At 48.2% G+C, this 21,873-nt stretch overlaps 1 protein-coding gene across 1 annotated transcript; it reads right to left on the reverse strand.

Moving 5' to 3' along the window:
- Window positions 1-719: 719 nt before the first annotated feature.
- Window positions 720-21,399, reverse strand: Ser (protein serrate). The gene is given in 10 exon segments (XM_069504582.1): window positions 720-1,633; window positions 1,957-2,166; window positions 2,168-2,550; window positions 4,653-5,144; window positions 5,218-5,313; window positions 5,385-5,517; window positions 5,708-6,066; window positions 6,150-6,689; window positions 6,769-7,366; window positions 21,180-21,399. Coding segments are annotated over 10 exon segments (3,471 nt in total). The 5' UTR covers window positions 21,258-21,399; the 3' UTR covers window positions 720-1,051.
- Between the last annotated feature and the right edge of the window lie 474 nt (window positions 21,400-21,873).

Consider the following 21,873-nt stretch of genomic DNA (forward strand, 5'->3'; position numbering starts at 1 on the left):
TAACATAACCTAACATAACCTACATAACCTAACATAACCTAACATAACCTAACATAACCTAACATAACCTAACATAACCTAACATAACCTAACATAACCTAACAAACCTAACCTAACATAACCTAACATAACCTAACATAACCTAACATAACCTAACATAACCTAACATAACCTAACATAACCTAACATAACCTAACATAACCTAACATAACCTAACATAACCTACCATAACCTAACATAACCTAACATAACCTAACATAACCTAACATAACCTAACGGTTAGCAATTGGACAGTAAGTTTACAAAGTTACTCATGCTGCCCTCGTCTATTGAATTTGTTTGCAGTGGCCACGTTTTTACTACACGTTATGTTGGTCGCTAATGGCGCATCATATATCAAATTTCAGTCAGTCTTGATTTCTTTAATACCTAAGTTGTTATATGTGCTACTTTGATTTGTTATTTCAGATATTTCTAAACAGGGGTTCAGGCGATAATGGTATTTAAACCATTGTATTTTAAACTTAGTTTGTTTGTATGATCATCGGATCAGGTCGACAGGCATAGCGCACGACTGAGTGGGTTCCGTGGGAGTGGAACGGAGCGGGAGGGTGTGGTGACACTCCGCTCCACTCCGCAGGAACTTAGTTAGTTATTAAGCCTGTATACTTTTATTTCATACGGCACTGACGCAAAAGGAAAAGAAATTAAAAATCAAATGATTTTTATAAGGTTTTATTAAAACGATTTCTTCCTTCTTAATTTTTACAACCTTCTTTACAAATATAAAATCGCACCGATTCATCTCTCAATAGAACATACAAAACTATTTACTCTCAATTAGATCACTCTGTATAACACTATTTACAAAAATACATATTTACACAAAACACGATCATTCTACAACACAATAAATAAGAGGCGTCCAGTTCGCGCGGCGCGAAATATCACACTAGACGAGTACGGTGAGGCGCTCGGGCGGTGAGCGGCGCGGCGGGCGGCGCGGCGAGCGGCACGGCAAGCGGCGTGGCGGGCTGCGCGACATGTCACACTAGACGAGTACGGTGAGGCGCTCGGGCGGCGGGTGGCGCAGCGCGGGTGGCGCGGGCGGCGGCGCGGCTGGCGGCGCGGCGAGCGGCGAGGCGGGCGGCGCGGCGAACGGCGCGGCGGGCGGCGCCAGCGCGCGCTTGGTGAGCTCCTTGTCGCGCGGCGGCGTGTGGTTGCGCGCGTCCGCGTTCTGCGCCTTGTAGAGCGAGTGCGCGCGCGGCAGCGGCTCGTCGCGCAGCGGGTTTGCGTAGCGGCGCAGGTTCTCCTCGTTCTGTAGGTTGTTGGACTTCTCCTCGTCGCGGCTGCGGCGCTCGCGTGCGGCGGCGCGGCGGCGGCGCAGCAACAGCGCGGCCGCCGCGCCCGCGCCCAGCAGCAGCAGCGGCGCGGCGCCCGCCAGCGCCAACAGCGCGCCGCCCGCGGCCGCGCGGCGGCGGGCGCGGCGCGCGGCGCGGCGGGGCTGCACGCGCAGGCGCAGCGCGGCCGCCAGCAGCGCGTGCTGCGCGAGGCGGCGCCGCGCCACCAGCTCGGACAGCGCGCGCACGGCGGCCGCCAGCACGTCCGCGCCCTCGTCCTCCTCGCCCGCCCACTGCGCACGTACAATGTCGTTACCATTATTGTTTAAAATAGTAACAATCCTTAGTGGAAGGACAATTTTTATTAACAATCTTTAAAATCTCTCTGTCTCTTTTTTAGGGTTTCGTACTTCAAGAGGAAAATAACGGAACTCTTATAAGTCTCTTATAAGTCGTTGTCTGTCTGTCTGTCTGTCTGTCTGTCTGTTAAGAAACCAAGAGGGTACTTCCCATTGACTTATAATCATGGCAGCTACAAGTTACAACATATAGCTAACAGAGTAAACGCGGGCAGCAAAAGGACGGGGCTACGAAAAAATGAACGCAGAGTACTGACGATGGCGAGGTCCAGCGCGTCGTCGTCGTCGGGCGCCAGGTCGCACAGCAGCGTGAGCGGCGGCGCGGGCACGCGCTCCGCCAGCGCGGCCGCCAGCGCGCGCCGCAGCGCGCCGCACGCGCGCTCCACGTGCGCGCCCGGCGCCAGCCGCTCGCGCGCCAGGCGCAGCTCGGCGCGCGCGCAGCCCGGCGGCACCGCCGCGCGCGCTCCCCGGCCAGCACGCGGCGGGCGCGGGCAGCGCGGGCGGCTCCACGCGGCGGCCCGCCACGCGCCGGCACTCGCCCAGCGCGGCGCACGGCGCGCGCAGGCACAGCGCGGGCGCGGCCGGCACGCACACCTCGTCGGCGCGGCACGGCGGCGCGCCCGGCGCCAGGCAGTCGGGCAGGCCGCACCACAGGCGCGTGCACACGGGCGCGGCGGTGGTGCAGCGGCACGCGTTGCAGCCCCACCACCACGTGCCGTTGTCCGCGCCGCACGCGCCGCCCGCCGCGCCCGCCGCCGCCTCGCCGCCCGCCTCGTCCGCCTCGTCCGCCTCGCCCGCCTCGCCCGCCTCGCCCGCCGCCTCGCCGCCCTCCGCGCCGAGCCCGGCGATCACTGCAACGAGACACACGTCGTCACAATCGTAGGGCTGCGGGCAGGTTGTTAACAGTTTGAGTGCAGAGGCCGTACATTACAATGCTCTGTATGTATGTTCGTTTGTGATGCTGCAGTTGACATTAGCAGCCAGCAGGTGATCTTCCTGAAAATAATTTTCTTTCTGCGGCCAGACCGCAGACGGTTCAAGAATTGTCGTGAAATATCAAAAACTTGGTACTTCGATACTGGAAATTCTTGCATTTAATCAGTATTTTTTGAGAAAATAATTGCAGCTCATTACCGAAACATATTGCCAATTTTTAGGGTTCCGTACCTCAAAAGGAAAAACTGAATCCTTATACACTTTGTTTTCTGTCTGTCTGTCAAGAAACCTACAGGGTACTTCTCGTTGACCTAGAATCATGAAATTTGGCAGGTAGGTGGGTCTTATAGCAGACCTTCGGGGAAAAATCTGAAAACTGTGAATTTGTGGTTACATCACAAAAAAAAATTGTGGTCATGAACTAAATTAGTACCTACATTCAATTTACGAAGAAAGATAACTCTATCAAGTGGGTATCATGTCTTCATTTGGGCATTCTAAAACAGATTTTTATTTATTTATTTTATTTTTTATTTTTATTTATTTATTTATTTTTATTTAGACAAAAAAAAGCGAATAATTCACACCACACTTCCAGACCAAAGCACTAAAAAAAAAGCCGAGACTGGTGTTGGCAGTTTGCACTAAATAGATCGTAGTCTGTGCTAGGGCTGACAAAGTTCATCGACCTCATTCATACTATATTATATTATATACTATACAATATTTATACTATACTATATACAGGGTTACAGGAAAATAGGACACGATCCCGTTAAGGGGTTATAGTATAGTACATTAGCTATCAAACGACCCCTAAAGTGCTTATGCGAAAGAGTATCGTTTTCGAGTTATTCATTTTTTTATTTTTTTCTTGGTAAAAGGGTGTTTGCCACTTTAAAAATTAATAAAAAAAAGGAACACTGTACTATAACACCTTAAAGGGATCGTGTCCTATTTTCCTGTAACCCTGTAGAATTTAAGTTTTTTCTTTAAGGATGGGCGCTGGGCACATAAAATCAGATTAGATACCTCCAGCGGAAAGTTATTGAATAGTTTTGGTGCCGCAGCTGTAAAATGTCTACTCGAGAATCCAGACGTCCGTCGGGGAACTGAACATCTTAGTTGCCTTTGCCTACGGTGACTGGGAGTTTGCTCGATTGTGAACTTGTCTATATATTTTGCCATATACATTGTTATTTGCCAAATGAATATTTTTCTTGGGGTTAGTACTTTACTTAGCTTAAATAATTCTTCCGTAGGAAATCGTCGGTTCTTTTTTAAGATAATTTTGAGATTAAGTTTTTGAGCCTTATTTAGTTTGTCTAGTAAAGTTGATCCACATGAGCCCCAGGCTATAATGCCATATAATATTAACGACTGAGTTAAAGAGCAGTAAACTCTTAACAGTAGGTTAACACTCATAATGTTTCTTAAATTATCTATATATATAAAAGGAAAAGGTGACTGACTGACTGACTGACTGACTGAATGACTGACTGACTGACTGATCTATCAACGCACAGCTCAAACTACTGGACGGATCGGGCTGATATAAAAGGAAAAGGTGACTGACTGACTGACTGACTGAATGACTGACTGACTGACTGATCTATCAACGCACAGCTCAAACTACTGGACGGATCGGGCTGAAATTTGGCATGCAGATAGCTATTATGACGTAGGCATCCGCTAAGAAAGGATTTTTGATAATTCAACTCCTAAGGGGATGAAATAGGGTTTAGAAATTTTGTAGTCCACGCGGACGAAGTCGCGAGCATAAGCTAGTTGTATATATAGCTCAAGCTTCGGACTTTTTTAGTCAGCATTTATTTTTATGCATCATAGTTTTTGAATTATCGAGCAACCAGTCCGGAACCCTCATTGCACGAGTCTGACTCGCACTTGGCCGGTTTTTTTTTAAATTAAATTTTTAATTTTCATTTTATCTCCATTATTCCCCTCACTTTGGCAGTCTCTGGGAGACTCGTTGAGATGCTAATCGATCTCTACTCACGTTCCAGGCAGCGGCGCGCGACGCGGCCCGGCGGCGCGGGACACACGCAGCGCGGCGCGTCGCCCGCGCCCGCCGCCCGGCACTCGGCCGGCGCCGGGCACGCCGGGTCGCAGGCCGGCGCGCCGCAGTCGGCGCCCGCCCAGCCCGGCGCGCACTCGCAGCCCCACCAGCCCGCGCCGCCCACGCAGCGCGCGCCGTGCCGGCACGGCGCCGACGCGCAGCCCGGCGCCGCGCGCTCGCAGCGCGCGCCCTCCCAGCCCGGCCGGCACGCGCACGCCCACGCGCCCGCGCGCGCCTCGCACGATCCGCCGTGCAGGCACGCGCACGCCGCGGGCGCGGACGGCGCGACGGACGCGTCGCACGCGGCACCCGCCCAGCCCGGCGCGCAGGCGCAGTGCGCGGGGGCCGCGGGCGCCGCGCCGCGCACGCACGAGCCGCCGTTGGCGCACGGCGGCTCGCACGCCGCCTCGACGCGCGCCGAGCACGTGTCGCCTGCAACGGAAGATCACGTTCACGTGCCGGTACGGAGCGGCGACGGCGACAGTGCACACACACACACACTCACCGGTCCAGCCGGCGAGACACACGCAGGCGGGGCCGGCGGGCGCGGCGACGCAGCTGCCGTTGTTGTGGCACGGGCTCGGCGAGCACTCGTCGACCTCTGCAAGTGAAGTGTCATTGCAACATCAAGTGGGCGGCACAGGGGGTGGGGGGGAGAGGAGGGATGCTCACGGTCTCTGCTGGCGCGCTGCGTGCAGTTCTTGCCGGTCCAGCCGGGCGTGCAGTGGCAGAAGTAGTCGCTCTGCGCCGTGTAGCACGGCGCGCCGTTGCCGCACGGCGAGCCGGCGCAGTGGTCGCGATCGTCCTGCACACAACACACGGCGTTACACGCGCACACACACACACACGGCGGCACAGTACAGAGGCAGCACTCACCCGGCAGTAGCGTCCCGAGCAGGAGGGCAGCTAGAAGCAAAGGGCGGGTTAGTGGTTAGTGCGTAGTGAACAGTGTCATGTTAGCCATAGTTAGTGTACGAGTGTACAGCAGGAGGCACCTCGCAGTCGGCGCCGGAGAAGCCGACGGGGCAGATGCAGCGGTAGGCGTCCAGCAGGTCGACGCACTCGCCGCCGTGGCGGCACGGGCGCGACGCGCAGTCGTCCACGTCGCGCGCGCACGTGCGGCCCGCGTACCCCGCGGCGCACGCGCAGTGGAAGTCGTCCACCAGGTCGATGCACGTGGCGCCGTGCAGGCACTGCCCCGTGCAGTCGTCCACGTTGAGCTCGCAGTCGCGGCCGCTCCAGCCGGCCAGGCACGTGCACGCGTAGCCGCCCTGCGTGTTGTTGCACGCCGCCGCGTTGACGCACGGGCCCAGCGCGCCCTCGGCGCCGCCGCGCGTCGCGCACTCGTCCACGTCTGCGGGGGAGGGTTGCACGTGTCAGTCTGTGGGCGTGTGTGGTGGGGGCGGGGGAGAGGGCCGGGGACGGGTCGACGCTCACCGTCGGCGCACGTGGGCCCCTGCCAGCCGGCGGCGCAGTCGCACTGGAAGGCGTCGAGGCGGTCGCGGCACGCGGCGCCGTGGCGGCACGGCGCGCTGGCGCAGTCGTCCACGTCCACGTCGCAGCGCGCGCCGCCCCAGCCGCGCTCGCACGCGCACGTGAAGCCGGTGGGTGCCAGCGCGCAGGCGCCGTGCGCGCACGGCTGCGGCGCGCACGGGTTGTCCACGCGCTCGCAGTCGGCGCCGGAGAAGCCCTCGGCGCACGTGCACAGGTACTGGTCGGGCGCCGTGTTCTCGCACGTGCCGCCGTGCCGGCACGGCTCGTGCGTGCCGCAGTAGTTGAGGTCCTGGTCGCACAGGATGCCGCCCCAGTTGGTGTCGCACGTGCAGTCCCACGAGGAGCCGTTGCAGTAGCCGTGCTTGCAGCCCGGGTAGGGCGTGCACTGCGCGCACAGCTCGCCGCGCCAGCCGGGCCGGCACAGGCACTCGCCGGGCCGGTCGCAGCGCCCGTGCGTGGCGTGGCAGCCCTCCTTGCAGACGGCTGCGGGACAAGAGACGCGGGTGAGTGAGGCGCGGGACAGTGCGGAGCGGGGAGCGGGACAGAGCGAGGGGACACGTACGCTTCTCGCAGTTGTCGCCCTGCCAGCCGGGCAGGCAGCGCTTGCCGCCGTCCGCCGAGCACGCGTAGTGGCCGAACTTGTCGTCGCGCGCGCGGCAGAACGTGGTGCACGTGGCGTTGTAGTAGTTGGGCTGGCACGTGACGCGCACGCGGTACGCCACGGACGCGGCGGCGCCCGCGTGCCGCAGCGCGTGCCACTCGGCGCCGGGCTCCACGATGCCCGACCACCACGCCTGCTCGATGAGGCCGGGCTCGTCGTCGTCGCCGGGCGGCGCGGCGTCGTCGTACGCCTGCAGCACGAGCGTGAAGGAGCGCGTCCAGCGGAAGGAGAAGGGCAGCGCCAGCGTGTAGAGCGGGTCGGCCAGCGTGAAGGAGTCGGTGCCCAGCACGGGCGAGGCGGCGCGCCCGAACGAGCACGCGCCGGGCGCGGCGGCCGACTGGTACTCCTTGAGGCACAGCGCGAAGCGCGTGCGGCACGGCGCGGCGCACGCGTCGTGGGCGCGCGCCGTGCCGCCGCAGCACGCGCCCGACGCCAGCTGCAGCCGGTAGTTGGAGAACTCCAGGATCTGCAGCTCAAACACGCCCGCCCCCGCCGCGCACTGCAACAACACCACACGAGTACATGAGCGGGAGGCCGATGTGTGCTGCCACTATAGGGAGGGGGGAGGGGGGAAGAGGAAACCTCTCTTGTCAACATAAAAACTCTTCAAGATTAAAATTTGAATCGAATCAGAATAATGCCTGTAGCGCCCTTAATCAATTCCTGCTTATACTCGTACTTAATCAATTCCTGCTTATACTCGTACTTAATCAATTCCTGCTTATACTCGTACTTAATCAATTCCTGCTTATACTCGTACTTAATCAATTCTTACTTAATAAAAAACTTCGTCCGCGTGAATTTAGTTTTTTGAAAATCCCATGGGAACTCTTTAATTGTCCTTTCCCGGGATATAAGCTAACTCTATGCCAAATTTCATTAAAATCGGTTGAGCGGTTGAGCCGTGAAAAGCTAGCAGACAGACAGACGGACACACTTTCGCATTTATAATATTAGTATGGATAGTATGGATTTAGTATTTAGTATTATTGTAAATAACAGTTGCATATTTGTATTTTTAGCTTTTAGTTAACTGGTAATCCCGCACTTGCAAACTTATAAACTGCACGCCGGTTTGCCAGTAATTGGGTGTACGCTCTAAATTGTTTCTCTGTGAAGTAATTGTTATTTTATAATATGTGTACTATCTGTTGGCAAACCAATAAAATAAAATAATATAATTGAACCATTGATTCCAGTCACCACTACTAGTTCCCTGAGTTCCTCGTCAACAGAAGCCTATGCCTCAGGGCTCAGGGCCAATGTTGCTGAGTGCGGTGTCTTGTTTAGGTTTCAATACGTCACTCCACATGACATTATTAAAGTGTTCAAATCTTTACAAAGCAAAAAAACAGGAGATCTATGGGGGATATCAGTAAAAATAATCAGCAATATTATCGATATTATTGCGCCATATCTAGCCATAATTTTTAATGAATCTGTGGATTCAGGATCTTTTACTCATGAAATGTAGTAAATTGATACCTCTTTTTAAATCTGGTTGCAGAAGTGACCCAAATAATTACAGGTCAATTTCAATTTTGCAAACACTGAGCAAGATATTTGAGAAAATCATGCTCAACCAACTGCTTCGGCATTTTAATCTAAATAAGCTACTCCATTCTGAGCAGTATGGCTTCACTAAAGGTCGATCAACAACCGACGCGGCCGCAATGCTGTTAAAGCATATATTCAGTGCATGGGAATTGGGAAGGCTCACAGAATGCCATTGGTATCTTTTGTGACTTATCCAAGGCATTTGATTGCGTTGAGCACGAGACTCTCCTGGTTAAATTGAGCCACTACGGAATCAAAGACACTGCGCTTGGTCTCATTGCGTCTTATCTTGGTAATCGTATTCAAACAGTGTGTGTTAACGATGTAAAGTCATCCGGATCAGCCTCACTAATGGGTGTTCCTCAAGGCTCTATTCTAGGTCCTTTCATGTTCTTGGTATACATAAACGATTTACCATATTTTGTCCAAAATACTTGCGACATTGTACTATTTGCTGATGATACGTCTTTGATTTTTAAAGTTGATAGAAATAAAACAAATTTTGACGATGTTAGTAGTGCCATGTCTCAGGTAACTCTCTGGTTTACCGTAAATAATTTACTTTTAAATGCAAAAAAACTAAGTGTGTTGAATTCGCACTGCCCAATACCAAGAACACAAGTAACATTAATTTAATGATAAATAACGATACATTGAAAATAGAAGAGACTACAACATTTTTGGGGATAACCTTAGATGCGAAGCTTCAATGGGGCACCCATATATCAACTCTTGCTAGCAAATTAAGCTCTGCCGCTTACGCTGTTAGAAAGATTCGGCAGTTAACTGACGTGGAAACCGCAAAGATAGTATATTTTGCTTACTTCCATAGTATTATGTCTTATGGAATCTTAATATGGGGTAAAGCGGCAGATATTGGGAGAATTTTTGTATTTCAAAAAAGGGCAATACGCGCAATTTATAACTTAAGACCACGCGATTCCTACACAATAGGCCAACTAGAAACAGAGACAAGCTCTCAACTCCTGCCTCCTGCCTTCTGCCTTCTGCCTCAGGAAAGTACAAAAGTCATTTGTGGGTATTGGTATTACCTTTTATAATAAAATCCAGCAAACTATTTTGGACTTACCTTTGCACAAGTTTAAAAAATCTATTAAAAATATGCTCCTGAAAAAAGCATATTACACAATTGAAGATTATCTAAATGATAAAAGAGCGTGGATTTGACCTGCAGCTCGTTCCAGCAACGCACAAGACTGCAAATACTATTTTATACATGGCATAATCTTGTACCTATATCAAATATTTGAAAAGAGCAACCGCCGAGTTTCTTGCTGGTTCTTCTCGGTAGGAAAGGCATTCCGAACCAGTGGTAGATGCATCCGACTATTCGTAAGTACTTGTAAAAGTTTATTCGAATAAAAAAGATTTTTATTTATTTATTTAGAACATAAATTAGGTATTATTGTTACTTTAGATGCCTAAAAAAGAAACCGAATTGATCATTATTGCTGCCTCCGTACTATTAGAAATCATTCGGAAAGTATTGGATTTATTACTTACAGACAGACAGTTTTGGAAAAACTATTGTTTTCGCCAACTCGTCGATATTCTGTTTTTGTGACTCGACGCTTCGCTTTAAACAAATCCATACTTATATTATAAATGCGAAAGTGTGTCTGTCTGTCTGTTAGCCTTTCACAGCCCCACCGTTCAACCGATTTTGACGAAATTCGGTACAGAGTTAGCTCGCATCCCGGGGAAGGACATAGGCTACTTTTATTTCCAGAAAATCAAAGAGTTCCCATAGGATTTTTAAAAACCTAAATACACGCGAACGAAGTCGCGGGCATCATCTAGTTACCGATATTTTACATTACAATGAATCATCGACATTTCGGGGTGCCACTTTAAAAATATTTCATTTCAAACTAACAGTTTTATTTTGTTGCTCACCTATTGTATCGGAAAAGCTCGACAACGGGAAGTATTTGGACACAATCAACGACGCGACAGACGCGACCCAATGTGCAGTTAACAGATTAGACGAGAAGTTGCGTCTGAGAAATTAATAATGCTTATAGCTTTCGCCTGCTCAGTCGTCGTCGACGGCAGTGTGTTTGGTGTTTACGAAGCGCGGCCGCCAACAAAAGACTTCAACGCGCGACGAGCTCCTCTATACTGATATTTATTGGTAATCGTTATAATAACATGTAAAAATAATTCGGATAGTTCGGCTCGGATAGTTGGCATATTTTATCGAATTATTGTGATAAGTAATGGTCAATGTAATTTTTTCTTCTTCGGTATAGTATTGGTAATCACGACATGCATTGCCAGACACTACTGTCGTGGCAACCCCCCGCCAGACACTTAGTGTCGTGGCAACCCCCCGCCAGAGACCCTTAAACTTTAACATATTAAAGTTAATTTTTAATTTAATTTGATGTGGTGTCTGGCAGGGGGTGTCTGGCAGGGGGTGTCTGGCAGGGGGTGTCTGGCTATCACAAAATTTAAGGGTGTCTGAAATTCATTCATATTTCGTCCTCTGAACGATGTGTTTATTTCGCAGCGAATTTCGCGAGTGCCAACAAAAAGTAGAGATTCCTTATGAGGAATACCTCCATTTGTTGCGGGGACAGTTGCAAGTATCGTGTTGGAAATGAGGTGACGTGGTGCGCCGCGTTCCTCGCCCATGTTGGCGGAGCCACTGCGCACTGTGCCACAAGTTAGTGTTCATATGTTAGGTATAAGAAGGACATGATGCAGATCTGTGTGCGGCACACGGCGCTGAGGTAGCGTTACTGGCTCCAATCCATAAACTTAAAATACCTAACTAAATATTATAAAACATATATGTGAATTGAGCCTACTCGAGATGAAGTTACTATCTCTACAGTGAACTTAACATCAAGTTAGCGAATATGTTACGTTTCAATGTTTTGTTCTAGCAGGACGGAGTTCCTCGGTTCTCTCAATTAAGGGCTTTCCTTAAGGGGTCGCGGAGTGTTTTTCACGTGGCTCGTACAAGGCTCGGGCCGCATGCCTGCCTCGACACAGTGTCGGCATGCGCGCGGCGCGCGGGCATGCGGAATGAATATGCATGCGGCGCGCATGTTCCCACGCCCCGCATGTCAGCGAGATCAGCGCGAAGTGACGTCAACTACGTTACATTCTATATCACACTAGCTTATGCTCGCGACTTCGTTCCGCGTGGACTACAGAAATTTCAAACCCCTATTCCTCCCCCTTAGGGGTTGAATTTTTCAAAAATCCTTTCTAAGCGGATGCCTAGGTCATAATAGCTGTCTGCATGCCAAATTTCAGCCCGATCCGTCCAGTAGTTTGAGCTGTGCGTTGATAGATCAGTCAGTCAGTCAGTCACCTTTTCCTTTTACATATATTTAGATTTATGGCTTTTTAAATAAAATACTCGCTTCACTTGTTACATTCGCATTGTGTTTTATGTAAGACTAGCTGATGCCCGCGGCTTCGCCCGCGTGGTTTTAGGTTTTTAAAACCCGTGGGAACTTTGGTTTCCTGGACAAAAAGTAGCCTATCCGTAGTAGCCCGTCCCCGGGCCGTCCCCGAGCCGTCCCCGGGCCGTCCCCGGGGTACAAGTTATCTCAGTAGGTACCAAATTTCGTACATTTAAATTAAACGCATAATTCTTTTTAAAATCCCGTGGCATCAGCACGACTTAGCAATGCATTTCCTTACAGCATCAGGGTTGAGGAGTTGGCTCCTCGAGTTCAACGACAGTTTTTACATAGTTCGTACCTCCGACTGCTTCTAAATCCCATAAGTTTTTCTAAGACAATGTAGCAAAGTTTCTCTATCGATTAAAAAAGATTACGCAAATCAATTCAAAAATCTCGGAAATTTCGATGTCTATAGGCAGAAAAGTACAACTCCTACTTTTTTAAGTCGGTTAAAAAGTATCCTATGTTACTCCCCGGTTAATCTTGTCTGTGAAAGTCTCTTCAAAATATGTTCAGCCGGTTAGCCCGTTCAAACTTCAAACAGGCAGAAAAACAGACAAAATTATGGAATCGTGTGATTCAGTTATCGTACGTTTCAAATAACCATATTATGAGCCTAATATGAAGTGGTTATTTCGAAATTACAGACAGACACTGCAATTTTATTTATTAGTATAGATTAGATCATTACCTCAGCTCCAAAGTATAACGATTCTGAAACTGGTTCTAACATTTTAGAAGTTTCTCTAGTTTTTGTTTCAAATTAAAGGTTTTTATTTTAGTGAAAATGGTTCCGCTTTTGTTGATGTTTGAATTTAACAGTTTTCTATTTATCCGTTTACACTTTTTATGTTGAACTTCAATTTGAATTCAGATGTAAAATGAGAAATGTCTAGTGAGATGAGTGCAAGTGCAAGTGCAAGTGCAAGTACAAGTATATAATATGTAATGCAATGACGAAGAGCGTTCCCTCTCCCATGTCCGCATCTACTTTGTATTCATAATATTTCAATCGAAACTAAATATTTTCCTAGTAGTAGGTACTACCTATGTATCTTTACTTGTGTGTTGGGCTTATTTTGTTTAACTTTTTATTGCTCAAAATAATAAAATAAGTGGTATAAAACACATCGATGTACAAAATACAGTTATTTTCATTTGTCTTTGTGTTATTTATTTACTCAAAACCTCTTAGCATGTAAGTGGATTTTAATGCAATGTTTACAGATGGAACATTTCGTGAAGAAGGTTCGTAATGTGTAAACTATTCACATGTAGCCTGTAGCCTGTAGCCTGTAGACCCTCGTGGGAGACAAGGCCACGTCGCGCGTCGCCGGGTCGACAACAAGTGGGGCTCACGGCAGTATCGAAGCTATCATGCGAGTGTTGGCTGTAGACTGACTAACGCTAAATAATTGGATAGTTTATGGGCAAGACGAGTAAAGCGACGCGTTGACACTTTCGTTACTCGTCGAGGGCGGCTCGCGAGGAATCCGCGGAGCCTGGGAGCGGAAGCGGCGGCGCCCGGCGCGGCGCGGCGCTGGCATGTGCGGCAGGAAGTCATCTCGGCTGTATGCAGACGACGCCAGTCGCGAGTCGAATATAGCCCGCGCCGCGACATTGTCGCTCGCCGACTTCATTTAAATGCCTTTGCGACGTTTCGGCAAGACCTGCTAGCGCATGTGGAACGCGTCGCGCGATGGCGGCGCCTGCGATAACTAACGAAGAGAACTCGCGCGTCAATGAACACTCGGAGGAAGCGCACATGGAGCTGCACTTTCTAAAGCTGCACTCGAATGTGCGTCAATATTGTCGAACTAATTAAACTTGACTTATCGATCAACTTGTCACAAGTTCACAGAAGGACTCTCCGCAGACGAGGCAGGCTTCCGCTCGCATCACGTCTGTTGGAAAGCGACGCCGAGCTGCTCGTTCACATCACGTCTGTTGGAAAGCGACGCCGAGCTGCTCGTTCACATCACGTCTGTTGGAAAGCGACGCCGAGCTGCTCGTTCACATCACGTCTGTTGGAAAGCGACGCCGAGCTGCTCGTTCACATCACGTCTGTTGGAAAGCGACGCCGAGCTGCTCGTTCACATCACGTCTGTTGGAAAGCGACGCCGAGCTGCTCGTTCACATCACGTCTGTTGGAAAGCGACGCCGAGCTGCTCGTTCACATCACGTCTGTTGGAAAGCGACGCCGAGCTGCTCGTTCACATCACGTCTGTTGGAAAGCGACGCCGAGCTGCTCGTTCACATCACGTCTGTTGGAAAGCGACGCCGAGCTGCTCGTTCACATCACGTCTGTTGGAAAGCGACGCCGAGCTGCTCGTTCACATCACGTCTGTTGGAAAGCGACGCCGAGCTGCTCGTTCACATCACGTCTGTTGGAAAGCGACGCCGAGCTGCTCGTTCACATCACGTCTGTTGGAAAGCGACGCCGAGCTGCTCGTTCACATCACGTCTGTTGGAAAGCGACGCCGAGCTGCTCGTTCACATCACGTCTGTTGGAAAGCGACGCCGAGCTGCTCGTTCACATCACGTCTGTTGGAAAGCGACGCCGAGCTGCTCGTTCACATCACGTCTGTTGGAAAGCGACGCCGAGCTGCTCGTTCACATCACGTCTGTTGGAAAGCGACGCCGAGCTGCTCGTTCACATCACGTCTGTTGGAAAGCGACGCCGAGCTGCTCGTTCACATCACGTCTGTTGGAAAGCGACGCCGAGCTGCTCGTTCACATCACGTCTGTTGGAAAGCGACGCCGAGCTGCTCGTTCACATCACGTCTGTTGGAAAGCGACGCCGAGCTGCTCGTTCACATCACGTCTGTTGGAAAGCGACGCCGAGCTGCTCGTTCACATCACGTCTGTTGGAAAGCGACGCCGAGCTGCTCGTTCACATCACGTCTGTTGGAAAGCGACGCCGAGCTGCTCGTTCACATCACGTCTGTTGGAAAGCGACGCCGAGCTGCTCGTTCACATCACGTCTGTTGGAAAGCGACGCCGAGCTGCTCGTTCACATCACGTCTGTTGGAAAGCGACGCCGAGCTGCTCGTTCACATCACGTCTGTTGGAAAGCGACGCCGAGCTGCTCGTTCACATCACGTCTGTTGGAAAGCGACGCCGAGCTGCTCGTTCACATCACGTCTGTTGGAAAGCGACGCCGAGCTGCTCGTTCACATCACGTCTGTTGGAAAGCGACGCCGAGCTGCTCGTTCACATCACGTCTGTTGGAAAGCGACGCCGAGCTGCTCGTTCACATCACGTCTGTTGGAAAGCGACGCCGAGCTGCTCGTTCACATCACGTCTGTTGGAAAGCGACGCCGAGCTGCTCGTTCACATCACGTCTGTTGGAAAGCGACGCCGAGCTGCTCGTTCACATCACGTCTGTTGGAAAGCGACGCCGAGCTGCTCGTTCGTAGCATGGAATACGAAGAGAGCCGCTGAATGATTATAATATTATATTGAATGTTTTCTGCTTTTATCAGTCTTAACGGTAATGTCTGTGTAAAGTGTAAACAGAATCAAAACGTTCGTTTAGGTGCTTTAGGATCTTTTCGGTGATTATTTACACGGGAAACAATACATTCTTGGCAACTTTTGGGCATTGTCGAATTCGCAAAGCGTGGAACCCGCAAGTAAATACAGATGAGAACAGTTTAGTTGTAGGTAGTGGTCGGTGGTCGGTGGTCGGTGGTCGGTGGTCGGTGGTCGGTGGTCGGTGGTGGTGACTAGGGAGCTGATGCGTGTAGATGTATGCGCGCGGTCGGAGCGCGTCATTGCTGTGGCGAGGGTGCCACAACAGTTGGGAATGTTTGCCGCTGACACCGACGGACGACACAACTAACGTGTGCGGACGACACACAGAGCTTTTGTCATGTGAGGACGACGCCACGGCAGCGGCAGCGGCAGCGGCAGCGGCAGCGGCACGAGAACTACCTGTCAATATCGTAGTCATTCACATTTTACACGACTGTCTCATCAATGGAGTGAACGATGTCAGGGCACATGTAATGGAGATACGTGTTTCTTTATTCCACCATAAGAGCACAAATGTTGACTCCTCCAAGGAAAAACATCGTAACTCACTTTTTATTGGTTTTGAGTTACAATCATATTAATCGAGACGCAGAGTGTGTGTGCAGTGCGTAGGTAGGTATATCTACACGAAGCGTTTCGCGCTGTTTTCATCCCGCTCATTTCAATTTTTTATGTTGTACCATTCCTGAGATACAGAGGTCTGAAAACCGCACAAAACAAGACCTACTCACTGACTCAGCAAAACTATGACGCACTTGCCATGTATGTGGAATTTATTTGGTAAGGTGATGGGTCCTAGTGCGTAAACAAAGGTGGACAAATCGAAAAATGTCCAAAAGTTGCATCAGACAAATAAATTAAACAAATTCAAAGGAGTACAAAAATGTTGTCAAGCTGGCAACAAGAACACCACTGCCAGTTCCCAGCGAGCTTCTGACTATTGGGGTGTTATGATTCAAGCTGGCAACAAGAACACCACTGCCAGTTCCCAGCGAGCTTCTGACTATTGGGGTGTTATGATTCAAGCTGGCAACAAGAACACCACTGCCAGTTCCCAGCGAGCTTCTGACTATTGGGGTGTTATGATTCAAGCTGGCAACAAGAACACCACTGCCAGTTCCCAGCGAGCTTCTGACTATTGGGGTGTTATGATTCAAGCTGGCAACAAGAACACCACTGCCAGTTCCCAGCGAGCTTCTGACTATTGGGGTGTTATGATTCAAGCTGGCAACAAGAACACCACTGCCAGTTCCCAGCGAGCTTCTGACTATTGGGGTGTTATGATTCAAGCTGGCAACAAGAACACCACTGCCAGTTCCCAGCGAGCTTCTGACTATTGGGGTGTTATGATTCAAGCTGGCAACAAGAACACCACTGCCAGTTCCCAGCGAGCTTCTGACTATTGGGGTGTTATGATTCAAGCTGGCAACAAGAACACCACTGCCAGTTCCCAGCGAGCTTCTGACTATTGGGGTGTTATGATTCAAGCTGGCAACAAGAACACCACTGCCAGTTCCCAGCGAGCTTCTGACTATTGGGGTGTTATGATTCAAGCTGGCAACAAGAACACCACTGCCAGTTCCCAGCGAGCTTCTGACTATTGGGGTGTTATGATTCAAGCTGGCAACAAGAACACCACTGCCAGTTCCCAGCGAGCTTCTGACTATTGGGGTGTTATGATTCAGACAAATTATTATTATTTAAACTGTTTTAACAGGATCCCTAGCTAGAGGCATGCGATGACAGCTTGAAGCTGGTCGAAGGAGATGCAGCTTCTATAGCTGTATGGTTCCATTGGTCGAGCCCAGCAAAGGACTTGGTCGTAAGTTTTGATATCAGTACTTTTAATGACCGAAATCTTCTGATAAGAAATTGCCCTTACTTCTTCTTCATCTTCTTCCTTACCTTATCCCACGCTACGTGGGGTCGGCACAACATGTCTTCTTCTCCCACTCATTCCTGTCATTTGTCAACGTATTATCCACCTCTTTTTCACGCATATCCTCTTTCACGCAATCCATCCACCTTTTCTTTGGTCGTCCTCTCCTCTTTTATCCTTCCACATGCATACTTAACATTCTTCTAGTGACATGGCTTTCTTCCCTCCGCATCATATGCCCATACCATGCCAGCCTATTACCTCTCATCTTTTCTACCACTGGTGCTACTTTCAAACTCCCCCTTATATATTCATCCTTTATCTTATCCATCCTTGTCACACCATCCATCTTCTTTTAGGAACTTCCATATTTCAGTTGGTATACTATCTGGCCCTGTCGCTCTACCATATTTCAGTTGGTATACTATCTGGCCCTGTCGCTCTACCATATTTCAGTTGGTATACTATCTGGCCCTGTCGCTCTACCATATTTCAGTTGGTATACTATCTGGCCCTGTCGCTCTACCATATTTCAGTTGGTATACTATCTGGCCCTGTCGCTCTACTATTTTTCATACTCTGTACTGCGTTACTTACTTCATCTATACTCACCTGTTCTACCATACCCAAGTTAGTTGGTACATTATCTAACTCTCCACTCCACTCATTCTCTTCATTCATTAACTTTCTAAAATATTCTCTCCAACGGTCTTTTATATCCTCTTCATTTGCCCTTACTATTCACATGAAATGTTTTTTTTTTTGGTATTCTTAACTTTAACAAAAAATACTCTTGTTTTGCGCTCATTATTGTATCCAAATTACGCCTGAGTTTCAAACCATGTACCTGCCTATATAGGTACTCGCACTTAATGTAATTCCTTAATAGAGAATATTATACACTTGTGTTTGTTGCGGTTTTGCCAGACTCAATAAATGATAAACGATAACTGCAATGCACACGCACAATATTCTACTTGAATATCTTTATTTAATGATTTATATTATTATATGGATGAACCGAAACACATCTAGATTGATATAGAACCAAAAATTAATAGCTCTCATTAATAAAATATAATAAATTAAATTCATTAACCATCAAACATGCAAAGCCACAAATATAAACCGTAAGTTCGTTATAGAAAGCTGTAAATGAGCCCCCCCCCCCCCCCCCCCCACTACACTTACCACCTACTCAACTACACCTGATCATGATAATCGATTAATTTTACATTTCCATAATAGAATGAAATAACTCGGAAGTATAAATTGCAACGTCGGGTTCACATGGAAAGTTAATTTGACAAACTGGTTTGGGAACATTTGTTACGATCAATAAATTGGGATAATCGATGAAGGCCCAGTCGCGACGTTATCGAGTGTCGCGGGCTGCTCTCGCACCGGCGGCGATGTGTGGGACGGACTCCCAGCAGTGGGATCATTCCAATTGGTACAGCTTCATCCTATCTCTGGTTAAATTGAGAAAAGTTTTATAATGTACAAGATGATGCCCGCGACTTCGTCCGGGTGGATTTAGTTTTCTTTTAAATCCTGTGGGAACTCTAATTTTCCGGGATGGATAAAAAGTAGCTTATGTCCTTTCCCAGGATGTAAGCTAACTCTTATTTCATGCAAATCTGTTGAACTGTTAACAGACAGACGTTTTCACATTCGCATATAATATTATTTTTATTAATTATTAATTATTTATATTCATTAGGTATAATACTCATTCTCATCATGTTCATTTACTTTCATACCACTCGCTCTAGAATGCCTCGCTAGTCGCTAGTCGCTAGTCGCTACAGACCTGGCTAAAATACTCATAACACTCCTATGACTTAGCAAAATTGTAATGTTGTACTGAAATTCATTACGTCTTAAGGGATGTAATGTAATTTGAATTTAGAACATCCCGCGCCCGAAGCAAATTCTGTCCCTTACAAGATTCTAGATGCATTTTTCGCTACGCTCGGGAGTTCATCGTGAGCTTCGTCTCAGACCAGGGCGCATTCGGGACCCTCGTTGCTTTAATTAACTTGTTAAATAATACGGTTACCACCATAATAGAAAATTGTACTTATGAAATTTTCAAAACTGCCTTAGAAACGATTTAATGAGAACGTTGTTCTTTCTTTGCAGACAACCCACCTTGTTATAGTATATCTACCTACATAGTTTTGAAATCAGTTCAAACTAATAAGTTAGTTTGAACTGATTTCAAAACTTTCTAACTAACCGACTATTTCAAGCAGTATTTTAGTGTTACAGTAGGTACTTCCTGAAGAAAATTTTTGATTTTCAAGACATATTTGCTGTGATCAGGTTGACTCTGGTTTGCGGGACTTCTCGTTAAATCCTCAACTCGATGTAGGTATATTTGTTAAAGTAAAGGTTAGTTCGGGAAATCCTAACGCACTGTCATCCTAAATGTCCTTTTGTGAATCATTTTTCATGAAATCATTTGAAAAAATATTTAAGAGTACTTACTGATATAATGCAATACGCGAAAAATTGATTATAACTTTAAAATGTAAAATGTTGATGAGAATAAATTGTCGTTTTGGTGTGGAAACTAGTTTAATGCTTCTATGAATGATTTAAAATATAAAATGAACATCCTTAAGAGCTTGTTTAATGTGTATGAGTCGCAAGAGGATCTGGTTTCGTCGCTATCGTTCGTCTTAATCAATAATTGATGCTGGGGCCGTAGATTATTATGCTTCTTAATCTATTAATTGAAGTACAAAAATTCATATCGATTTCTCTGTTGTCAAAATTTTTAGATTATCTACATTTATCTACTTCTGTAATCTAAGAATTTACCTTAAAGTGATCATAATAATATATTTAAGGTTAATTTGTATCATTATCAAATGGAGCCTTGATGGAGAAATTCTTACAAGTTCATTTTGTTTGAACACTACAATCAAAATTAGTACCTATTGATGACTTCCAATTTCAGGGTACCCAAGGGTTATACAGTATCCTTAATACAATTAATTAATGTTTACAACAATTTTGTTTCAACTCTATAATTTTGTTTATAATAATATCGATGGTAATTTCACTTGTAGAGTCCGGGGGTTTTCTAATACCGAGTAACACCTATGGGGATATTCTCATTAGATTACTTTTGTTTTGATTGTTAGATCAACTAGGTATTTTATTGATTTCGGATCAGATTTATTCTGGTATACTGAATAAATCTGATCCGAAATCAATTCACTATTCTTTATAAGTAATATATTTGGCAATTGCATACGTTTTATAATAAGCAGAAGACCTATTCGAGATGTCTCTCAACAAGTTCAAAGTTTTCATAAAACGTAAACTTATTGAATAATCCTATTACAATGTAAAGGATTATCTAAATAATAAGAAAGATTGGGAATGAATTACCAAACAGCTTTGATAGTTCTGATAAGTTTAAGTAATTTTCTACAGTAGGTACCTTGCGATAGTAAAAAGAATACCCGACTGAGTTTGTTGTGAGCTTTTCTCAGACCTGTAGAGTGTAGGGCTAACATGCGGCTCGTCTTATCTGTATGAATGAACACGAGAAAATGCGTAGACAAACTTATCTCGTGGGGCGCATGTTAGGCCCTCTGGGCACGTTTGGAACCCTCGTAGCTTTAATTTCAAGGGAGTCAAATAGTGCCTAATTTGATAAGTGATTTGAATTTAGAATATTATATCACTACGGTACATTACATCATTGAGCTGTCATTATTCTTCAATTTCCAAATCGATCACTAGGCACCTACGGACGTGGTTGACTTGCCGATCAAAGAACAAAGAAGTACAAGGTGCCTTGCAATTACTCTGTTTCATCTACTCGGATCGATCGTTAGTTTGTGAACTCGTCTCGAGGACGGAACAAGCACACGTACTTGCAGGCATGCGGCGACGGCGAGGGCGAGGGCGAGGGCGAGCAGCAGCGGCGCGGGCCGCGGCGCGCGCACGCGCATGGGGTCAGCGAGCGTGGGGCGCGCACGCCCGCCCGCCGGCCGCCATGCCGCGCGAGCACTGCACTCAACACTGCACACCACTGTACTGCCGGTCGTCGTTGTATCGCGCTCGTCACGGTAGCGCTGGAGACGTGCTCGCGGCGCGGGGCTCGGGCCTGGACTGGCGCTGCGCCCCGCCGGCCGCCGCCGCCGCCGCCCGGCCCCGAGCGAGATGCCATTTCCAGATTACTATCGCGATCGCTCGGAGGGACCACTTTGTCCACTGATTTATTTCATAAGGATTCATTTGTCATTTAGTTTGTGAGTTTTATATAATACGACATACGTAGACAATAGTCGTCGATCGTAGAGAGGTAGGTACCGTGGTAGGTACTTAGATTAAAATATGACAACAATTGTATCAAAATAAAATGTCTCTACATTTTCAGTGTGCACTTTGCGTTCACACACCATCGGCATCGTCTCTTTGTGACGCTAAACTTTGACGCTAATGTTTCACTGCACTTTGCGTTCACACACGAACGTCCCTATGTGACGCTAAACTTTGACGCTGATGTTTCACTGCACTTTGCGTTCACACACGAACGTCCCTATGTGACGCTAAACTTTGACGCTG

The sequence above is a fragment of the Maniola hyperantus genome, chromosome 18 (assembly GCF_902806685.2).
Source record: "Maniola hyperantus chromosome 18, iAphHyp1.2, whole genome shotgun sequence".
Classification (NCBI taxonomy): Eukaryota; Metazoa; Arthropoda; class Insecta; order Lepidoptera; family Nymphalidae; genus Maniola; species Maniola hyperantus.